Below are 21,335 nucleotides of genomic sequence, written 5' to 3' on the forward strand. Positions count from 1 at the left end.
GCCAGGTGTTGAGCCAGAGGTTTTGATATTTAAAGCAAACTGTTCAGTGCTCTTAGAAATGTTAATGTGTGGGGGGGAGAAAAAATAAAAATACGTGTACTACCTACCTAGCTTCAAGACAGAAAACGTTAAACAAGACAAGAAGAGCATACAAAGGCAGAGGGAATGTTTTGAGGTGTTAATTTTAAGTACCGAGGGAAGCAGTTCGAAGCGTGGCTGTATCGTGTGATGCAGGGATGACTCAGCCCAGGCTCGAATCATCCCCAGGTCTTGCCGTACTTATTTACATTAAAGTTCAATTGCTATTTTAAGTCCGTGCATTTAGCGGAGAAGAAGGTGAGAAACGAGCAAAGGGAGAAGAATTAAAAGCAAAAGCCAGGGGAGGAGGGTAGGTTTTAAAACGCAACAACAACAAAAATACCTGGAGCAACCCCTGCTGCTCCCCACGCTGCGCCCTCCGCGGAGGAGCTCGTAATCCTCTCTTTGCTTATATCCAGAGGATTCTTCCGTGAGCGCAAATTAATACCGCCTTCCCAGGGTCGAGGCGGTTACCCTGCACGGATTGACTGACGCCGCGTTTCTTTTCATTCGGAAGCCCTTTCCCGGCGGCGGTCTCGGAGCGGGACTCGCCGCAGCGCTCGGGCGCGGGAGGGAGCAGCGAACCCGCCTTTATGCACAAGGACGTGCCCTACACCACTCGGTTAAATGCCCGGAGGCTGACCTAAAGCTGGGGGGGGGGGGGGTCCGCTCGGCGATGCCCCCCGGGCGGGCAGCGCTGCTCTCACCCCGCTCGGGACGCTCCCGGAGGCTCAGTCCCGGCCGCCCCTCGCCGCGGGGGCCGTGTGAGGCAGCCGGGGCTGCGCGGGGGGGTGGGCGCGGTGCCCCCCGCCCCGGCCGGGCCCTCCTTAGCTCAGCCCCCGGCAGCGCTCTCGCCTCCCTGGAAGGGCTCAACTGAAAGACTTTGAGCTCCTCCAGACTTTCTCTTGTTTTGCCATAGAGCGGCACCCTCCCTCCGGTCCGGCTCCTCCTGCCTCTCCGTCTCCGCTATCCCGTTAAAAGGCTGCCGCTCCCGCTCTGCCGAGGCAGTGCCCCGCCGGGCTGGATGGGGGATGGAGGCTGGAGGCGGTCGCCGAGGGAAAGGAGAACTCTAAGGCAGCTTTCCGCTGGCCCAGTGAGCAGGAACTGCGAGAAGACCGCTTCCCCAGCCGGGATCGATACTCTGCTTTCCTGCTGCTGAGGGCACTTTGGAGCAGCCGTAGGTCACTGAAGTAACTCCGGCACAGTGCTGACTGCGGAGTTGTAAAGAACTACGGGCAAGTGGCTGCGGTGGTGCTGGAAAACGCTTTGCCGTTACCAGGGACACGATAGTTCTCAGTTCATCAGAGCATCTCTTCTGGTCCCTCTCCTTCCCTGCCACAGGGAGGAGGGCCATCCTTTGGAGGGGTGAGGATGGAGCTGTGACTTCTTCCAGTGTTGTTCTGGTGGAAGGGGGTAAAGGGTGGGGAGAGAGACTTTAAGAAGTGAAGCACCACCACTGCTGCTGAATTCCGCTTTACTTCAGTTTCCCCCGGCAGAGAGAGAGAGGCACGATGCTGCCAGGGAACCTGAATCTGCTTCGGGCTTTTGGGTTTTTTTTCTTTATCTTCTGGACAGCTTTTAACACAGCTTTGGTGGATGTTGTTGGATCGGAGCAGCAGATCCCCTTGTCTGTGTAAGTGCTTTCATGCTATTGCTCTCAGGAACGTGTTCCGGGATGACAACTTGACGGCTCAAGTTCTTATCTTCTCGTATTGCAGATATTTGACTGTTCAGGGCACCTTTGCTCCTCTGTCAGTTGTGTTTAAAGCCGTAGTCTCTAATGTGCTCAGCACTACTTTAGTTTTATTGAAGGGGCATGTGGCTGCGGAGTCTGAAGCGCTTGTGTTTACTGAAGTTGATGCTCTTATGTTAATTCGCTCTCACGTGAGAATTTATCATTCAGAACTGTTCTGACATTTTACCAGTTTCTTTCCTTTCAACAGATATATGCCATATTATGCCAAAATAGGATTCTGTATGACTTGTTTCTTTTAATTTAAACAGCGCAGGTTGGGTCATTTAATATCAGAGGCCTTACCTTAGCACAGCATCTAGTTTGTGCTTCTGCTTGAACAGCTTTGCTGATGCTTTGCTGTGCTTAGGTTCCTTAGTGAGCTCTTTAAATGCAAAATTGCTAGGATCCTTCAGAGTGCAGCTGAAGCTGTTACAGTCTGTGTTGCTTGCTATGACATGTGTATTACATTTCTTCCTGTCTCTCTCTCTCTTTTTTTTTTTTTCCCCCCCCTCTTCACAGTGTAAAGCTCTGGGCCTCAGCATTTGGTGGGGAGATCAAATCTATTGCAGCCAAGTACTCGGGTTCCCAGCTCCTGCAGAAGGTAAGGATCTCTTCAGATGTAATAAGAAAGGTTTTAGCGGAGAAAATGGAGGCAGATTTAATTTTTTAAGTGAATAGAAAAGCAGTGCTGTACGTGCTTTAGTCCAAGATCTATTTTTGTATTGCATACTGGTCCCTGATGACTCTTTGCGTTCCTCTGCACTGCCTGAAGAGTCCTTGATTAAATGGATGTTTTTCTGTTTAGATGATTTTTTATTATTTTTTTTGCTTTTTTTGTTATCCTTAGAAAGTAAACTCCAACACTTGCTTTTCCTGAAGTCTAGGCTTCACCCTAGATTGCGGCTATTTAGTCAGGTAGCTGCATTGTGATGATGTTTCTGTGTAGAAACAGCTGCTTCTTATGAAAAATGTGAACTTCGTTCAAGGAACAGAATTAGTGCTTAATGTATTATTTTTACCCTGTGCTGGATGTACGCAGTTCATTGTATCGGGAGAAGGCGGATGCACTGTTGTTCTGTCATCTCTGCAGTTTTTACAATCCCATTATTCCCCCAATCATCTCAGCCCAGTGCTGGGATGTATTACATCATTACAGATAAGAGAAATGAATGTGGTTATCTTCTTGCTTAGCTGCACAGCTTGGGTAATAAGCTAGTGAAGTATTGCAAAAACTTGAGAAATTGGTGTAAGTCTACATAATTGGGGCAGAGGGTAATGAGAAAGTGGGTTTGAGTATTGGGTATATATCAAGCGCTGTGTCTACTCCAATTTAAATATGCAACCTATGGTAAAGTTTTGTATTGTAGACAATTTATTTTTACAGCAGTTGCTAAAAAAAAGTATATTGAGCGACTAAGAGGAATATGTTAAAGAATTTAAGACTGCAGTTTTGCGGCATTTAATATGTGATCCTCAGTGCAATATGGAAATGGAAAAACATTGAGACAACGACTGACTGCAGAGACACTCATTCAACCCATATGTTAAATTTCTGTTGTGTTTGTAGGCGTGATTTTTAGTTCCAAGTATCGTGTTACTTTTTTTCTCTGATTATGAAGGAAATGATTCCTTGAGCTTGTAGCACTTACTTTGAGAGGCTTGTATTTGTATGAAATTATGTAATGAACAGTAGTACGTGTAGCAGTTGAAATAAAAAGCTTACGCTATCCATGTAAAATGAAAGCAACAGACTTAATGCTTTCCTAAAGGTATATCAGTTCCTTAGCACTGTCTTTTTAGTGTTGTATACCCAGGACTGCAAAAGATGAACTTGACTAAGCTAAAATACAGAGCTACCAAGACAAAAATATTTGAGCTCTCTTAGTATTTCTTAAGGCCATTTAAATGTCTTCACTTTAATATATTGGGCAAACTTTTATTTCAATCCGAAAATCTGGATGCTCAGTATTTATTATAGCTCACATTTCCTAAAGTCTGTGTAGTCTCATATCATCACATTTTTGTATGAACTCCTTAAATTTATAAAGCAGGTGGACCTTTCAGTTCTGATTAGTATCTAATCAAGTATTATTGAAAGGCTTTAATTTTTTATTGGGCCATAACAAACAGGTACCTTTATTTAGCTTTGGAACTGTTCCATGTACAGCCATTTTGCCACTAAAATGGCTTTAAAAATTAAATGTACCAATGCAGCGTTTACTAGAAAAATATGGAATGTACTGTGTTTTGCAATCATACTAAAATCCACAAAGAATCTGTATGAGATCCTTAATCTTTCTGCTCTTCCTTAACAGATACTGCTGTCATCCCATCTGTAATGTATTTTCCTCTGAAGTAGCAAGATATCTTCCTATAAGATGGTATAATTGTAGGTAGATGGAAGCTATTCATATTTCTTTTTTGTTAGCATCTCTTCTATTTCACTAGTAAATCTGTGCTCCTGTTTTTGAAGGTGGACAATGTATGTTCCTTCCAAGTGTGTTTTTTTCCTTGCTTTTGTTATGATATTACATTACAGAATGAAAAAGAAAAGACAAAATGCAGATTTGATGGGTATTTAGAGTATTTTTATTCCACTGGCACATCTGCTATTCTTCCCCCCTCCCCCTTTCCAGTTACAGTAGTTTTATGAAACATCAGGTGTTTATTTTTATTTAGAATTTGAAGTGTCTCTGTCCTTTTAAGCTTGCTGTTTCTTGCTCTGGGTTGTGGCAAATAAGCCTGGATGACAGGTGATTTCAAGATGTACCTTTTTGTATTGTTATAAAATAGACATTTTCCTGTAAGCTTGTGTGAATAAAAGCATAGAAAACTCCAGGATTTGAAAGTATTTTCAGACAGCAAAGTCAGAGGCAGAAGTTGTCATAACAATTAGGAAAGTGATAGCACAATGCAAACGCCTTCCTCCGCGTGCCTCCCTCCCCAGTAGCCAGGCATAAAGGATTCCATTTGGTATTTACCGTGAGCTCCGAGTGATGAGAGTCAACATCTTTTTTTTAAAGTCAAGATTCCAGTTTTAGAAGTAGTGGGACTTCTAACATTACCGGAGGAATCCAGGTTTTCCAGTTAAGAATTAAGCATCGTTAAACAAATGAAGATATAAAATGTGCCTATAATTATGTATCTGGGCAGTATCGATTTCTCAATTACCAACTTCTTTGCAGTGCCATTTAGTTTAATAAAGGCTCGCTAAATGAAAAATTAATGTAAAGGCTACTTGATTCATTTTGTCAGTGCGTATAGTGGACACAACTTTCAAAGGAGTGCGTTTTGAAATCAAGGCAAGATTGACACTCTCTATTGCCCAAGTGCTTTGCACATTAAGTGTCATTTCACCCATACTTAAACTTTTTTGCGCAAATGAAGTTATGTGAGATACTTAGTAAAGCAAATTTTTGCCAGGTTATACCTTTGAATATTGATTTAGTTATTACAATTCTTAAGTCTTGCTGTGCTGTGAACATCAAATGAATAACCAGCATTGCTGTGCTCTTGAGTTTCAAGAAGATATGTAGGAATATTTTTGTCACTTCTTAGGACTATTTATTTAAAAAAAAACCCTACTTCTTACCTGATCTTAAATCTGATGTACTGTTGTTTTATTGCATTATGATGATCTTATTCAAGTATGTTGTTAATGCCTCCTAAAAGTATATGGGTTATATGATTTTTCCTGAAATTGACTTTAGATGAGATACGGACACTGTAAATAGCTCAGAAAATAACAATAATGGTTCATTAAATAATTCCAGAAATGATGATGAGCTTTCAAGCAAAATTAGCACTTAAAAATGTAGCATTGTAATGTTCTGCTACTTGCGTTCAAAGTGAAAGAAGATCATTCTGTTTTCAAAAAAAAACCAAAAAAACACACAGAAGAAAATTGGACAATATTATTCCTCAGTTACTGGATTGATGGAGGTTTTACAGTTGTCGTAGATTTGGCAGCATACAAGAAGCTGTTTGGTGCTACAGAAACATGCATGCTCTTCATCTATTTAGCAAATACTGCTGGGGCCTAAGAATTGATTCAAATTTTAATTGTCTCTTAGGTCCTTTTTTTTTTTTTCCTTAGACTTTCAAAACACATCTGCTTTATTTGAATCTTGATACTTTAAACTTCTTTTTTAAACACTCTGGCTATGTTTAGTGGGTGCTGTAGCAAACGTGAGAGTGTAGCCCGCTGGGGAAGGCAGCCTTTGAGTACAGGATGCAAAGCAAGGGTTAGGTGCCAGGAAAGTATTCTTTGTTTCAGCTGCTACAATTGCAATTTTGGAGTAGCAGAATTTTGGTAATGCTACTATTCACATTGTAGTGTCCACGCTAGTAGCATGTTTTCATTTCTGTGCTGTTGCAAAATAATAGTAGTAATAAAATGGAAGCAAAAAAATGTGGGCAATATGCTTTCTGTTAATATTAAAAATAATTGTTGCACATGAGTTTTCTGATACCATTAAGTGTCTGATTCCGCACAAATGCAGTGTGGTCTATGCTTGCTTAGATTTCTGTTGGAGTGACTACTTTCTTTTCATATTCTGAGCTTTGATAATTCTTGTTTTGGTCCTGAATACTTGATGTTATTTTATCACTAATGGAGCAGTTTCTGACTGAAAGTAACTTTTATTTATTGGTTCTGCCAAAAAGGTTTCTTAGCCTTAAGCAAGCTTGTCTTCAGTATCTCAGATTTTTCTTATGTAAGTGGTGTATCGGAATCTTCCCTGTTATGCAAGCCTTGACTGCCGTGGTCTCCGGGAGCCCGTAGCCTGCATCTGCTGCTCCTTTCAACAAATACTTTGTTGTGTTAGGAGTTGTCAAATCCGTGTGTTTTCTCAAAGTGTATTTTTCAATCAGTATAGCATTCCTATTTTTAATTGCATCTTGGCTTACCAACTAGATCTGGTGCTCTATCTTGTTAGATTCTTACAGCTATGGAAATGTCAGTGCAAAACTAATATAACAGGGTGATTTAGATCAATTAGCATTCAGCTGGTGTATCTGATTCATGCAGTACATCTATCTTTAGTTTTAAATCATATAATAGTGACTTAAATTCTAAGAGAAGTTTAGTCCAATCATCTTGACGTTAATTGCTTTCCTTTTATTCAGCCTTATGTTAGTTTTGGTCTTTGTAGGCTGTTTCTCTTTGCTTGAGACACTGCAACCACTGCTTTGAAGGAAGGGTCAGTAGGAGTCAGATATGCAGTTGAAGGTATAGATGTCGTTTAGCTTCTTGAATACAACATTCGAACTGCAAAAAATGATACTGATTTTTCCTATTGAAAATAGAATAGAAATAATAAAAAAACTTGTGTATATATGACTAGTTTAAAAACCGACACCCCCTGAAAAAAACCCAAACCGACAGCAACACTCCATCCTCTGCCACCCAACCAACCAAAAAAAAACCACAAACCCAACCCAAACCCCAGACTCGAAAAACTACCAGCCAGGTAAATGACGTAGAGCTTACCAAAAGCCCTATGAAGAGTTCATAATAATTCAAACTCTTGAAGCCTGGATTATCTAAAATGTTTCCTAGCCATTGATTTAAAATCAAGCATTAGAAAATAAAAGAAATACGCATCTGAGAATCTTAAATCACTTTAATTCTGATGATTAATGCAGATGATGTTTTGGACTTTGCAAAGCTTGAAACCTCTGTTCCCTTTACTTCTTACAGATCTTTGGGCTACATAAGTCATAAGCTTGTTCTGTGCCAAAGTAGTTAGTTGAAGCATTTCAGTGTGCTTGGTGAAGTATGTTGTGTTGTTACCTGCAAACACAAAGGTAAATTCTTTTAGAAAGATATTTTAATTTTTCTTTGCTCACGAAAAAAAAATAAATGCATGTGTATACTACTAATCTGTTAGGTGGAAAAACCCTGCTGGGTCCAATACTAATTTTCAGGTAGCATATTGATCTGTAGAGGGAAATATCGCAGTGCTATCAAACTCTGAATAGTGTGGTCTCTTTTTCTCAATAATGGAGAATATTTTTTCTTTCTTGTAATGAAGTACTGCTTTCTTGGGAGGTTTTGGAAAATTTTCTTTGCCTTCAGTGAAGAAATGCATCAAGAACTCTGTATCTTGAATGATCTATGGTCTTCCTCTCATCTCCGGTTTCAATGTTATGGCAGGAGTAGTAATTTCTTGGTGTTGGTAATGTTTTAAAATGTAGTCTAAATAAGCCTGAATATCAATCATTGTTTTATATTTCTTGTCAACTAAAAGGAAAGCTCTGTACTAAGCCACAGTGAATTTGTGCTCTTCTGCTATCAGCACTCTGTTTTGCAGTGTTTCCTGTGTCTTTCTGGGTTTTGCAAGCACTGCATCATCCTCTTACTTGTATTATTGAAAGTAAATGTGTTCCATTGTTAATACGTAGTAGAAATATGAGATGGCTTCACTAAGTTTGATACGTGCATTATACTTTAAATAATGTCTTTTAATATGGAAATTATTGAGTGGACAATCCAATGGGAAAACATCAGATCTTGAAAGGAAGTGAATGCTAATTCACTTGCTTAATGCATTTATGGTTGTTTGTTTTCACATCCTGTATTGGAAAATGCTTACATTTCAAGGTTAAAGGAGCCAGTCTCCATGCAAGTTATCTTGACAGTGAAGGTACGTAGAGCCACGAATAGATGCCGCAATGTAGTGGTGATTCACTTTTAAGCAACTGCTAATCAATACTCTACACTTCCAAATGTCATTACTGTTCTGTAGGGTACAATTTTTTTGTTGCTGATAATAAGTGGTTACACATTGTACAACACAAATTATACATTGATAGGATGGAGACTGCATTTTAGGTTGCTGTAGAAGCTTCAACGAGAGGTCTTAATGAAATACTTAATATATTGTTCTCATGAAAATCCATTTTGCTTTTTCTATGCATAATGTTTTTACAAAATGGCAAGAATGCTTTTGTGAGCCTATTTAGCATCTGAGCAGTTAATTTTTAAAGCTCAAGTACTTTTTTTAGAGCGAATGATAAAAACATGGCAAGATTTTCTTATAAAGGAACTCTGCACAAATGATCTGCACTTTTTTTTTAATCATAGTTGGAGAGAAGTTGGGACAGGTCTTTCCAGAAGTGATGGATTCCAGGGATAAGTACTTTCTGGAAATATTCTGCCCTCAAGATATCCCCTAGGGCTTTACAGGTGGAGTTATCCATCTTATACTTGAGAACTACTATACTGTTTCTGAAGGACGATGATACAAAACCTGAGGAGACTGTGATTGGTCAAGAGAAGCAGGCTTGCTCGCATAGGAGTGTACAGGTGTTACAACCAGCGTATCAAATTTAATCTGGGAATAAAATAGTGGAGAATAGAATACAAAGCACAGGAATTAAGCTGCCATAAATCCCTCCTGCATAAAAGGCTTGGCTTCATGCACTCTCTAGCAGGGTCTTCGCAGTAGCCAGAGCATGTTGGATTGCTTTAATGAGCTTGGCTTGAGCTGGCGGTAGATAGAAGTTTAGAAGAAAATAACTCATTTAGGTGGACAAAGGTAAAATGAGGCCATCTCAACAGTGCTGCTTTTTGAGACTGAAGGGAGGAACAGGTTTGAATTTATAGTGAAGGTAGTGTTAGGGGTATAGCTGAATGTTTGAAATTATCTGGATTCAAATCTTGGACAAGCGTATTGATGTGGGGTGTTTGTGTTTTTAAATGTATCCTCAAGATAGGAATGCCTGAGCAACACCCGCTGCCAGGCAATTTTCAGGAATGAGATGGCTGTTGAGGAGGCGAAGATGATCACTGTAGTAGAAGGCAGAATTACTTAATATGCTTTGCTGGATGCTTTGTATAGCAATATGATTTTCATTTCGTTCACATGAGGTCCAAATTTATTTCCTGGAAGATCCGTAATGCAGTAAAAATGCCTTTTTTTCCCCCCCCACAAGATGCTTTTAAAACCTTTTGAGAAAGCAGCTTACCTTAGCAAGAGTTTAGGAGGCAGAGATGGGCAGAATTGTTACTCCTGCTGCTACACTACTTTATGTAAGGAGAGATTTGAAATCTTGTGTAGATGCCCTCAGAGAGACTGAACTCCTGCAATACTTGGTTTCCTGTTTGCTAGGAGCACAAATTGGTTTTCTCTTGTTTTCCTTTTGGTACTGATTCCTTTTGCGCTTATTATGAGCAAGGGTTATTCTCTCGCCTCTCGACTCCTTTTTTCCTGTCAACCTCACTCATCATAAACCACAACCCTTGACATATAACCCTGCGTCATGGTACTGATTTACAGAAGTCGTCAGCAGAGCAAGTCACAGATTCCCTGTGTTCTTGCTGCTTCTGATATCTATGGGTACTGTGAATATACTGAGTAGATGAGGAATGTTTTTTCTCTTAAAGATTCATCTGTCACATGGTACCTGCTCCCTATTTGTGCCATAGTTTCTGGTAAAAAGGTTGATGTGGCTTTCCTCGGTCTCTGTAGAGAGCTGAGAATTGACTGGGAGCCTCATGTACGCTAAAGAATATGTCAAATCCATATTTATGAGACCAGAAATGTTCCAAATGTTTTAAGCTTAGATTCTTGCATTGTACAGATGGGGACAACCAGTCCTGAACTTCCCCGAACTTTCAATGGCTGATGTAAGCAGGGACGCTGCATGAAAGAGGCAACAATCTAGAAAACTGGAGGTGGGGGCAAAATACCCTCTTGTGTATTTCTTTCTTGTGAACTGATGAAGAAAGCACGGAGAAGTGTAAATGGAACAGGAGAGAGGGAAGAGGGAAAGAATACCTAGGTTCCTTTCACTGGACAGGGATCGAGTACCATGGGCCAAACTGTGGCTCAGCAAAACTATTCAAAATTTGAAAAGAAAAGGCAACAGTCTTTACATGCAGAAAAACAGGAAGAAGAATGTGCTCTTTATATCCATGGTAGGTGAGTGAGAACCAGTCTTTAAACACAAGAAATAGTTTTTCCTACTATAAATTTGTTTTTTTTTTTTAACTGAGTGAAACTACTGGAATAGTAGAACTTTTGCAGGGTTGCTTTTCAGAACAGGTTACCTGCTGTTACCTGGATCTTGTTGAACTGCCTTATGTTAGGAAGATGAGCTACATAATCCTTTCTCTTCGAGGTTTTTTTTTTTTTTATTTTGGTCTATAAGCAATGAAATTTTCTTCTTTGATGTCTATATTTATGCATTGTTAAGCTTTGTGTCCTTATCTCCTTAAGAAGCAGCTGGAGAGTCCTTCGACTTTCAGAGCACAAACAGGTTATAAAACACTGTAATTGTTGTACAGGTTGGCCGGCTTGGCTGAATGCTTGCTTTTTCCTTCCCCTCCCCTCTATAAATGGTGTTATTGAAATACATGGTTTTACTATAGAAAGCTAAGTATACTAAATGTAACAGGCTAAACTTGTGAGCAATTCTCATCTATTTGACTTGAAGTCCAGAAACAGTGTATAATTTCAGTAGGATTAACTTTTCAAGATGTTCCAACATGTTCTTAGGTGTAACCATTAAGTAAATAGGTAATAGAGCTTTACTAGGACTTTTAAGGCATTGTAGTGTAGCAATGAGAGAGAAGGAAACAGGAGTTTACTTCTAACCATCTGATTTATTACTTAGGTACCTGCCATGTGTTCTAGTGTCTTGCTATCAAGAATTGTCAATGTTTAATGAAATTTGTTTGTAACCCTTCTTACTCTCATGAAGGGTTCTTTCTAAGCACCTACTTAGCTGAATTTCTGCTTTTTGAGTAGATGCTGTTTGGTTGGTTTCATAGAGCCATCAAGGCACATGGGTTCTGTCAGCAATAATGTTTGACAGGTAGTTGTTTCTAGCTATTTGTTCTGTCTGTCGAGATTCTTGAGAGAACTGGAAAGGGTTAAACCAATAAGTTAACCTTCATTAAGGTGGACAAACCAATTTCTAGAATATTAGAAGGCATTCTCTTTGTTGGAGAGACTTGCTCCTACTCCTGTATTTTGCTTTTTGCCTTCCTAACGTGTTGTATTGTTGTCATTGTCCCTCTGTCTCCCTGTCCTCTTCCTGAACAACCTTACTTATCTTATATTTGAATCTTTGTTTTAAATAAGCAGGTGTTCTAGAGGTGTTTTCTTCGGAGACTGATGCCAAATGCTTTGCATAAATCAGTTTGCAGTACAGGAGGCACTTAAAAAGATATCAATCTCATTTGGAGCATAAATAGTAATAGCTATCTTGGAGCACCCAAGTTAAGGAAGGTAAAAGATGCAAGACAAAGTTGTTCTTGGGTTCATTAACAAAACCAGTCATATGGTGACCTAATCTAGTGTTTACGTTTAGGGCTGTAATGTTAAAAGTATGTATGTATAATTCATTCAGAGTATCAGGGTATAACATGTGGATCCTGTTGATTGTTTCATTACTTATATAAGTACAACTGTCAGTAGTTTCCTTATTGAAGCTCTGCTTTTATTTTTTTTAGGAAAGAGTGGAAATTGAGTTTCTAATAGCCACGCAGAAGGTTTTCCTTTGTACTCAAAGGTGGAGTTGATGCGCTGCCTTGAATTTTGTGCAGTTGCCAGATTACATATTACATGAACACTGTTCTTCTATGTGTAAGCTGAATAGATGTCCTGTGATTAATGTTCTTCTGAATACAGTGATGTGTACTTTGGAATTCTGATTGTATACTTATGACTGAGACTTTTGTGTTTAGCACTGACTCAGCAAAACTGGTTCTGGAAAAACCCTCATCTTCTTGTTTTGTACAACTGTCTTGCTCTCTTCCATGATGGAACTGTGCTTTCTGGAATCATAGAATATTTAATTCTGGAAGAAGATTCACAAGGTCTTTTAACCCAAGTTCCTACTCGAAATGAGTAGTATGTTCAATGCTTGAAATGAGAATACGTTTCTTGAGGCTTTGTTGAATCTGATCTTCAGAACCTTGAAGGACAGAGGTACCATAACCCTTTTTGTTCCAATGCTTTGCTCTGCTTGGGATAAAAAGTTACTTACTTAACCTGGAACCTTGCATTTTAATTTGATTGCCGTCTCTCTCTTCTCTTGCTGTGCACCTCCATAAACAGCTTTGATTCATCTTCTCCGTAACCTCCTTTTAAGAACTGACAGGCACAGCACTTTGTCGTGGCAGGCTTCTCTTATGCCACAATCACAATATTATACTGTCTTTTAGTTGCTTCATCACATCTCAATGCTTTTTCTGACCTATTCTTTTAAAATAGTTTCCACCAGCATTAAACTGAACTTTTTGTCCTTTAATATTCTACTGTGATTTTTTCCAAACACTTTTGTTCTTATGATAGGAGTATGGGACTGGTCTCATAATTATAATGGCTCGAGAGTGATTTCCTGTAAGTTGAGTGTTTGAATTGTATAAGTTTGTATTTATTTTTTTAAATTTGTATTTACTTTTTAATTTTTTTTTTTTTTGATTTATCATGACACAGGAATTTCCCTTCTAATTTATGGCTCAACCAAACCCTTTAGCTCTCAGTTACTTCACTAGTCATTTTCTTTTACCGTCTTTATCAGGCACAGTATCTTAAGAGAACTTATTGTTGTGTAGAAATAATTTGTCAGCTGGTAGAAGGTTTTAAGTCTTATCTATTTTTACTTCAAATTATTCTCTGGTAACTGGCAAGGAGCTACTTCATGCTTCTATACATAAACAAGGATTTGACTTGCTTTCTTAAAAAGCAGGAGTCAGTTATGCAGCCGTAGTATCTCTGGCCTGTTAGATAAAAGCACTGTGAAAATGCTATTTGGAAGGTATTATGAAAACTTCGGTCAGGGCCACAGCGTGTAGTGTTCCTATTGTTCCTCTCGGTCATAATTTAATGTTTGGCTATTCAATATACTCTCAAGATTTTGTGTCAGGCTATCTAAGTCTCTAGTTCTCAAGACAAAAAAGGAGCTACATACTACGGGTATTAAAATTGGATGTGTTGGGAACACATCATTGGTCACAAAATTAGATAATTATCATCTAAAGTGACAAATCTTCAAAGATGAAAAGCAGGAATAGTCAAACTTCAGCTTTACCTTGAAGCTAAATGACTATCATTTTGTGACAGCTGTGCAAAATGTATGACTGCCGAGCTGTTTGTACATGATGCTATCAGATTACATTAATAGAAATTTTCACTGATAATGAAAGCTGGTAGGAGGCTAAGAGTAAAGCTTTATGTTATGACTTGCAGCCATTGACTATCTGCATCCAGCAGATTTATTACCCCCTACGCATATGATGCCTTTTACAATATCTTCTGCCATTTCTTCAACAAAGTACAACAAGAAAGATGATGATAGAGATGGCACAGTACAAAAAAAAAAGCCCGAGTGCTCACTTCACGCTTCCACTGTTCATTACCAGCTGCAATGCAGTTGCGCAGTGAAAGTAGAGATGGGTTCTGACATATCCCTGGAACTTTCTCTGCAAAACATTTTGGGGGGATAAGGAAGGAAGGAATATGAAAGAAAATGAAAGCATTTTTGTCAGCCACTTCAGATTTTAATTTTCTTATTGAAATCAAGGTAGCAGAACAAGATTCAGATATATGTCGTCTTATTTTAGATTTACCATAACTTTCTTGATGGTCTGCTTAGGCTATATAATCTTGGCGGCCAAAATTCAGTGAAACCTTTAAGCGTGTTATTAATTTAACCTGTAATGTCATACACACAAATCTGGCAGTTGTGGTGGTGGTAGGATTTCATCCAGAATGCCAGAAGCCTGGGACTGAACGTTAAAATTGCAGGCAGGGTATTTTTTCATCACACATGGAGGCCTAACGTCTCTGTGTAAAATGGGTCCACCAATGTGCCTTTTTCCTTAAATTCCTAAACTTGAAGTAGTTTGGATAAAAGGCGAAACTTTTTGTAGTGTTCAGCACAAGGATAGGATCGGGTGGTGAAGAACAGCACTAGCATATGGATTTGGAAGTAAAGAAAAGTACCATGGAATGGAGCACATCCCAGAGCTGCAAAGCATTCATTTTAACACACTTTCTACATGAAACTTTTTTCACTACTGAAAGGATAAATAGTTTCCTGTAACAGTCCTGAATAACTATGAAATTGTTAGAAACCCTCTTATTTCTGCTGCTGATATTTGATGTCTGTAGTTGGCAATAAATCTCCATATGGCATTGTGCTGGCAAGTGAAATTGAACTTTTCTTGTCAGGGGATTAATTCTTCCTATGCTTTGAATATGAAGTGATGTGCTATGCTGATATTGGAAAATAATTTTCAGTTTGCCATTTTTTTTCTTTCCCTTATACATTTTTTCCTAGCCTGATACTTCTTTCTTATTGTCAATTTTCCACATAACTGCAGTTATGCACTTTTTTGTCTAGATCCTTCGGACTAACTTTAATGCGAGCAATAAGACTCGTTACAGAGTCCAAATTCCAAATGTCAAATGCCATTAAATCGGGACAAACAATTTTCTTTATCCTTTTATGGCTAGTGGATTATTTGTCTGTATTGCAATTACTATAAAAAATTATTTTCTGGTTATATTTTCTCTGTCTGTCCTTTTCTGTGTTCCAACTTGTTTATAGCCATTACTTTTTTTTGTCTGGAAATTTTTACCATTAATGTGTTTTTTCAGTGCCTTGAGCAGATATAGTCACAAAGTTGCAGTGAGGATCTGGTTAGCTGGAGAAAAATATGCAGAATTAAAATGACTAATGGCTTAATAACACTTTGGTAAATAAAAAGGGGGAAGGTTATACAACTGCAAGTGCTGTTATTAAAGTTATCTTTTCATGACGTTATGATGTTTGAGCCTTTTAAAAGGACCAGTAAATACTTTAAGGTATAGTGGTACACCCTACGGGTAACTGTTACTGGAAAGAAGGCGATGATTTCCCCAATAATAGCTGATACGCTTAGTTGTACCTTGGATGGTGCGTTCAGGAAGGTAAGGTGCATGGAGACAGGATTCCCTGTGAAGTCCTGCCAGCAAGGGAGGCAAGTGTTTCTCTTTCTGACAATACAAATACCAGAGAAGAGTTAGTATTCGGAAGCTACCACAGGCTTTACAAACAGCTGAAAAAGAGAACAGGATCTTGTAAAGATAGTAAGATAAAGAAGAATGGAATGCACTGGGAGCAGAGAAGCAGAATAGCTGAAGAAAGTGTTTATTTTTTCTCTGTAGTTTTATTACAATTGAAGAATGCGTTTGTATAAAAATGAGCCAATATCTGTGTTCTGGTCATTATTTTTGACAAATGTATTAAATGAATAGTTTTCATATTAAAAATACGTAAGCCACAGTCAGAAGGTTGTTTGCTGTTTTTGAAATGTACGAGTATAACATAATTTCAAAACTTCTGCCAAGCACTGAAATTAAAAGGATATTAGATGCTAAGAAATGTAAATTTCAATTCAGGAAAGACATCTGAAATTCAACTGCGTATTAGTAATGGCATAATTCTGTCTTTTGTATTTGGCTTCCCAGATGTTTAAAATTTGAATGCTTTAACAGTTTTTTGTTTAAATGTGATGTTTTCCCTGCTGAAGTCGTTTACTCTGTACAGCCCCAGTGTAATAGAAATAGAGTTCAGCTGCATTCATAACTTAGCACTAATCCTGTTCAGTTCACCTTAAGCATGTTATTAAAGTAAATATATGTTTGTTCAGTAGAACTTCCTCAGCATCACAAGATGTCTGGGGAATTTTGTCTGAAAATGTTGGTAGGAAACCGCGTTATATGTGGGATACTTATGTGCTGGAATAATTCAAGTGTTGGGGTGTAGAAGTATTTAATGTATGGCCACATTTGTCTGATTGCACGCTGCTTATTTATCTTGGTTTATAAATATGCAGGAGTTGTATAACTGAAAACTCTAATTATTTTGAACATAATTTGTCAAGACAAAATCAGCTACTAACTCTGCTCTTCTCAAGAATCTTCAGTAAAATGCACAACCTAAAAAATAAGTCTTAAAGTACAGAATTCGCATACTTCACACAGATCCTCTGTGACTATAGGATATCTTCTTCTCGAGAGCCTAGTAAAAACCTGTGGCTTTCTCGTGTGACTAGAAGGACAAATCCTGCAGACTTTACTGTGCCTTTTATTGCTTTAACTTTATTTGCTTAAAGCAAAGTTTTCAATATTATACGACAGCTCTGCAGTTTGGCAGATATGATCCTTTCAAGTCTTAAGTACGGGTTGGGTTGAAATGTCAATACGTGTTACTGCTAGCGGATCCAATCATGACTTTGAATCAAATAATGCTCCTTTGCTTTAGAAACCTCCAAAAAACCTGTAATCTTAGTTTTACCCCTGACCTGTTGATTGAAATTGTGCAAATTGGTTTTGATGTCTGATTCCATATTTGTAAAGATGTCAAAAATTTATGCTCACTGCATGCAGTTTAGAAAAGTTTTGATGATGGCTTGTGTCAAAATTCGCTTTGGGGTTTTTATTTTTTTTTTTTGGTGCAATGCTTTTGTGGTTTTGTTGTTGTGCTATTTTTCCTTAAAAAGTAAGTGATATTTAATGCCATTTTTTTAGTGTGTATGATTGATTTAGTTGACTGAACGGGTCCATTTTCTGTAACTTCCCATATAGGAGCAGTGCTGTCAAAAAAGAGCAGTCTTGGAGTCTTGATAATAGAGTATCTGTTTCCAAAGGCTTAGGAAGTTGAATGAAAATTAGGTGCGTGCAGGATTAACATTATTTCAGTCTGATTTCAGAGTAAGGTAATTACCACATTTGAATTCACATCAGTTCAGGAGCAATTGAGGCAAATGCAGATGGGAGTTACTCTGTTTTTTTGATATGAATGGCACCTCTTGTGCCTGAAATAAGGTTGTTTTTGGTAGCAGTTCGTATGCCTTAATGAAAAGTACTTGCATAAACTGTTGATTAACTTAAATATTGTAAAAGAACAGTTGATTGTGTTGACTGTCTATAGCTAAGGTCGTAGATGGATGAGATATGATGTAAAGAAGACTGGAGAATTTCTGCTGGGCTGGTGTCTAGTTAAGGTATACACAAGTAAAAAAAAAAAATCACATCTATCTAGAATATGAGTCATTCTGTGTCTGCTATGATTGTGTGTTGCCTTGCAAGCCTTTAAACCAGTAATTAGGATGCTGACTATTGCATAAATTGCAAAAGGATTGGATCTGCAATCTGGAAGGGGTTTTTTATATTCACAATAGTCGTACACAGTAATGAGACCGTATTCTGTTGGAGAAGAGGTGTAGAACGTTTAGGGTGCAGTGTTCTTTAGACTGGAAAAATGTTAGTTTAAAAATGAAGAGTAATTATAAATCTCCTTGATGGCTTCACATTAAGTCAAGCTGCAATTTATTTTAACTGCAAAAGTATATGCACTGTGCTGATTTTTACTTTTTCTCCTTGGTGGGTAGGAGGTTAGGATTGAAAGATGGCTTTTGTTTCCTTGTTTAATTGCCTAAAAAGAAAAGTAACTGGAATAGAATCCCATTTCTTGTAGGTGAACAATAAAATAAGATTCTCTCACCTGTAAGAGATGAGATTTCAACATATGCACTTCCTAATTCTTCTGTTCGCTCTCTTTTGGAGGAGCTGGCTAATCCTGTGGCACTAGCTCCTCTCCTTCATTATGTCATGTATGAGGAATTACTTTTTTCCTTTTTAATATGAGTGTTTTGATATACAACATAGCTTCTGCCTTAAGCATTTATTTTTTTTTTTCTCCTTTCTGATACTTTTTCATTTCCTCCATTTCCTCTGTCCTCACTTCAGATTTCTGATATTATTTGATGATTGGCTTTTTCAGAATACAGCTTTTCTTAATCCTCTTTTCAGATTTACTCCTATGTATTAACAAAATTATGTATGCATATATATGTGTGGGAAAGCTATATTGATGACTGGTGTTCCATTAGTACCCTCTCAGCTCTCTGAAATATCCATACTCCTCTCAAGAAATATAATATCTAACCTTGATGTACATGGACCTCTATCTCTACCTATCTTATTGTGCCTCCTAAATGCCTCTTGCTTGTGACTACATTTAGTCTAGAACTCCTCGGCTCCCAGTCCTCCAGAAGGATTCATTCACGATATTCCTGTCACCTATTGGCACTTGCTGCAAAATCCACGATTACACAGCACTAGTTTTAGGTTACTCCAGATGATTCGGAGACCAGTGGAAAATATATTTTCCTTTTCTAATTTAACTTCTTTTTCTCGAGAGTTCTTCATCATCTTGCTTTGTTTACTACTTACTCCTTCTTGTGTCTATATAGGTCACATGTTGTGATCATATACTTAAGCGTAGAAGTATTTGAATGTATAGAATTAATGAGATGCTGAAGATAATTCAAGCTATTTGGGATATGGGGATTATATTTTACTGAAATAGGTGGGTTTTTTTTCCTATTTTATAACTTTTTATTCCCCCCCCCCCCCAGCCAAGAACCTGTTTTCTGGATCTTCTCTGCAGTAGTTGCACTTGTGTTCAGATAAGAATTTTAAAGGGAGAAAGGGTAACTATCGTTATTCAGGATGAGTGTTAAGCTATTAAAATACCCTTACACTAGAGCAGTAGAATAGAATCGTAACATTACAGTATCGTTTTTCAGGATCAGTTAAGAACTTGGGTTATGCTTGTGGAAGTGTCTTCTGGGCTTTGAAATACTATTATTGAAACGGCATGTATGTGCTTGTGGAAGACTGAGAAACAACAGAATTCCACGGAAAAGGGAATAGAGGATGTATTACACAACCTGTAGTTGTGAAGTCCTATAAAGTATCTTTTTCTTGTAATGAACATGGTTGCTATTAAAACACAAGTAATTGGATCAGGTTCTTTGTATGGCTGTAACAAATCATATGACCTTGAGCTAAGGACTGTGCTAAAAAAGGTAACAAGTTGTAGTTTTATGCCTTCTTTTTATTCTGTGTTATTTACCTGTTCTCTGTACATCTTAACTTGTAAAGTCTTTCAGTCAGTAGCAATGAGAGAAAATTTGTCTTTTAGTGGCTTTATGTAGTCCTAAAAAGCAAAATAAAACAAAAAAAACACCTAAAAATACTGCAATCTCCAAACCCCCACCCTCAGAAAATCCTTGTACTGGATTGTCTGTATTACCTGACTATATAAAGTATTATAAGGCTAGATGAAAGAAGATACAAGAAGTTATAAAGCCTTTTTGATACTCATTGGCAGCGATTGTGAAATTTATCCCTAACGAGTTTTGTGTGTCGTGTTGTCTTTACTTTTTCTCCAAATAGTCCTTGAAAAACAAATAGAACTGTGATATGAATCCAACTTTGGATAAGGATTACAGGACAGCCTTTTTATTTGTAGCCTGGATAACCATGTTATTGGAGAACAAGAAAAAACTGATAGAAAACCAGCCCTGCACAGATTCCCCACCCTCTGGTGTATTCATTATACATTCAAGGATTGCTCTACCTATGCAGAGATAAAAATACCCAAGTACTGCAGCATGGTGTTGTATTGCAGGTGCTGTTCTTCGAGCCATGAAAAAAAAAATCTCCTTTACTTTGATCTTTCTGGAATGTAGAGAAATTGTGAAGAAATATTTGCTATGTTTGTGCTATGTAAGTATTAATTGTACTCCATTATGAAACACAGAAGGTAAAGGAAGAAGAAAAAGGCAGCAAGTGAAATTGGACACCGTGGCTCATTGTACTAGATAAAGCCAAGTCTCTTGACTGACCTTCTCAGAACTGGATTTGTCTGTTTTTTTACAGGATATCTTCTGTATCCTTTGTTGACCTTTCAAAGGAAAACTCCTTTGTAAAAAAAGTATCTTTTGCAACTTCTTTACCAAAAAGGTGTTGCATACGTGTAAAAAAAATAAATAAAAATAGCTGATCCTTGAGTTAAGCTGTTTGAAGAACTTTTTTCCATGCACGTGGAAAAATTTTCTTTTTTTGCTTCTGTTTCTTGACACTGCATTTTTCTGAGTTTTTCCAGCAAAATTAGCAATGATTAGGAAAAAAAATTATAAACCAGGAAACATCATAGCTATTAATATAGTCTGAAAAGGTTTTAATCAGCTGGATGTAAGTATTTTGACTTCCTCGTAAAATAAAAAAAATAATGACTCCATTATTTAGAACTCAGTCTTCCCTTTAGCTCCTTTGAGGACTTCCACTTGGGAGATAATTTATTTTTAATACGTACTATTTTAAACTAAAAGTAATGGCTATTTAGCCTTATTTTCTTGAATGGTCCTATTAGCTTAAAATCTGTTGAGCCTGGTTTCCATTTTTTAAATGTAAATACCCAACATGAATATGGTTTCAAAACTAGGATTTGAAGCTTGTTGAGCTGAAGGAGAAGACAAAAACCATAAAGTAGGTAAACATTAAGTAAAGGAAAAGTGTAGTCAGTGCTGTGTTTGGCTGGTGCTGACTCCCTACCTTGAATGATGACTTGACTAGTTTAGTACAGAAAACGCTAAATGTTGCAAGTACTGAGAAGGAGATGAGGGGTCTCTTAGTCTACTCTTCACCGGTATATTTTTGCGAGGTATAGA

The 21,335-nt window shown here is 37.9% G+C and overlaps 1 protein-coding gene across 6 annotated transcripts in view; it reads left to right on the top strand.

Annotated features, from left to right (window-relative positions):
* Positions 1-448: 448 nt before the first annotated feature.
* The window catches only part of CACNA2D3 (calcium voltage-gated channel auxiliary subunit alpha2delta 3), a 364,238-nt gene continuing 343,351 nt past the window's right edge, over positions 449-21,335 (top strand). For all 6 annotated transcript variants that reach the window (XR_008451671.1, XR_008451670.1, XM_054076614.1 and 3 more), the window contains exons 1-2: positions 449-1,711; positions 2,333-2,414. Coding sequence is in view for 4 of the 6 variants with exons in the window: in XM_054076614.1 (XP_053932589.1) it covers positions 1,590-1,711; positions 2,333-2,414 (204 nt within the window). In the remaining 2 variants the exon portion in view is untranslated. The remainder of the gene's footprint in view (positions 1,712-2,332; positions 2,415-21,335) is intronic.

Source organism: Cuculus canorus, chromosome 11, assembly GCF_017976375.1.
Source record: "Cuculus canorus isolate bCucCan1 chromosome 11, bCucCan1.pri, whole genome shotgun sequence".
Lineage (NCBI taxonomy): Eukaryota > Metazoa > Chordata > Aves > Cuculiformes > Cuculidae > Cuculus > Cuculus canorus.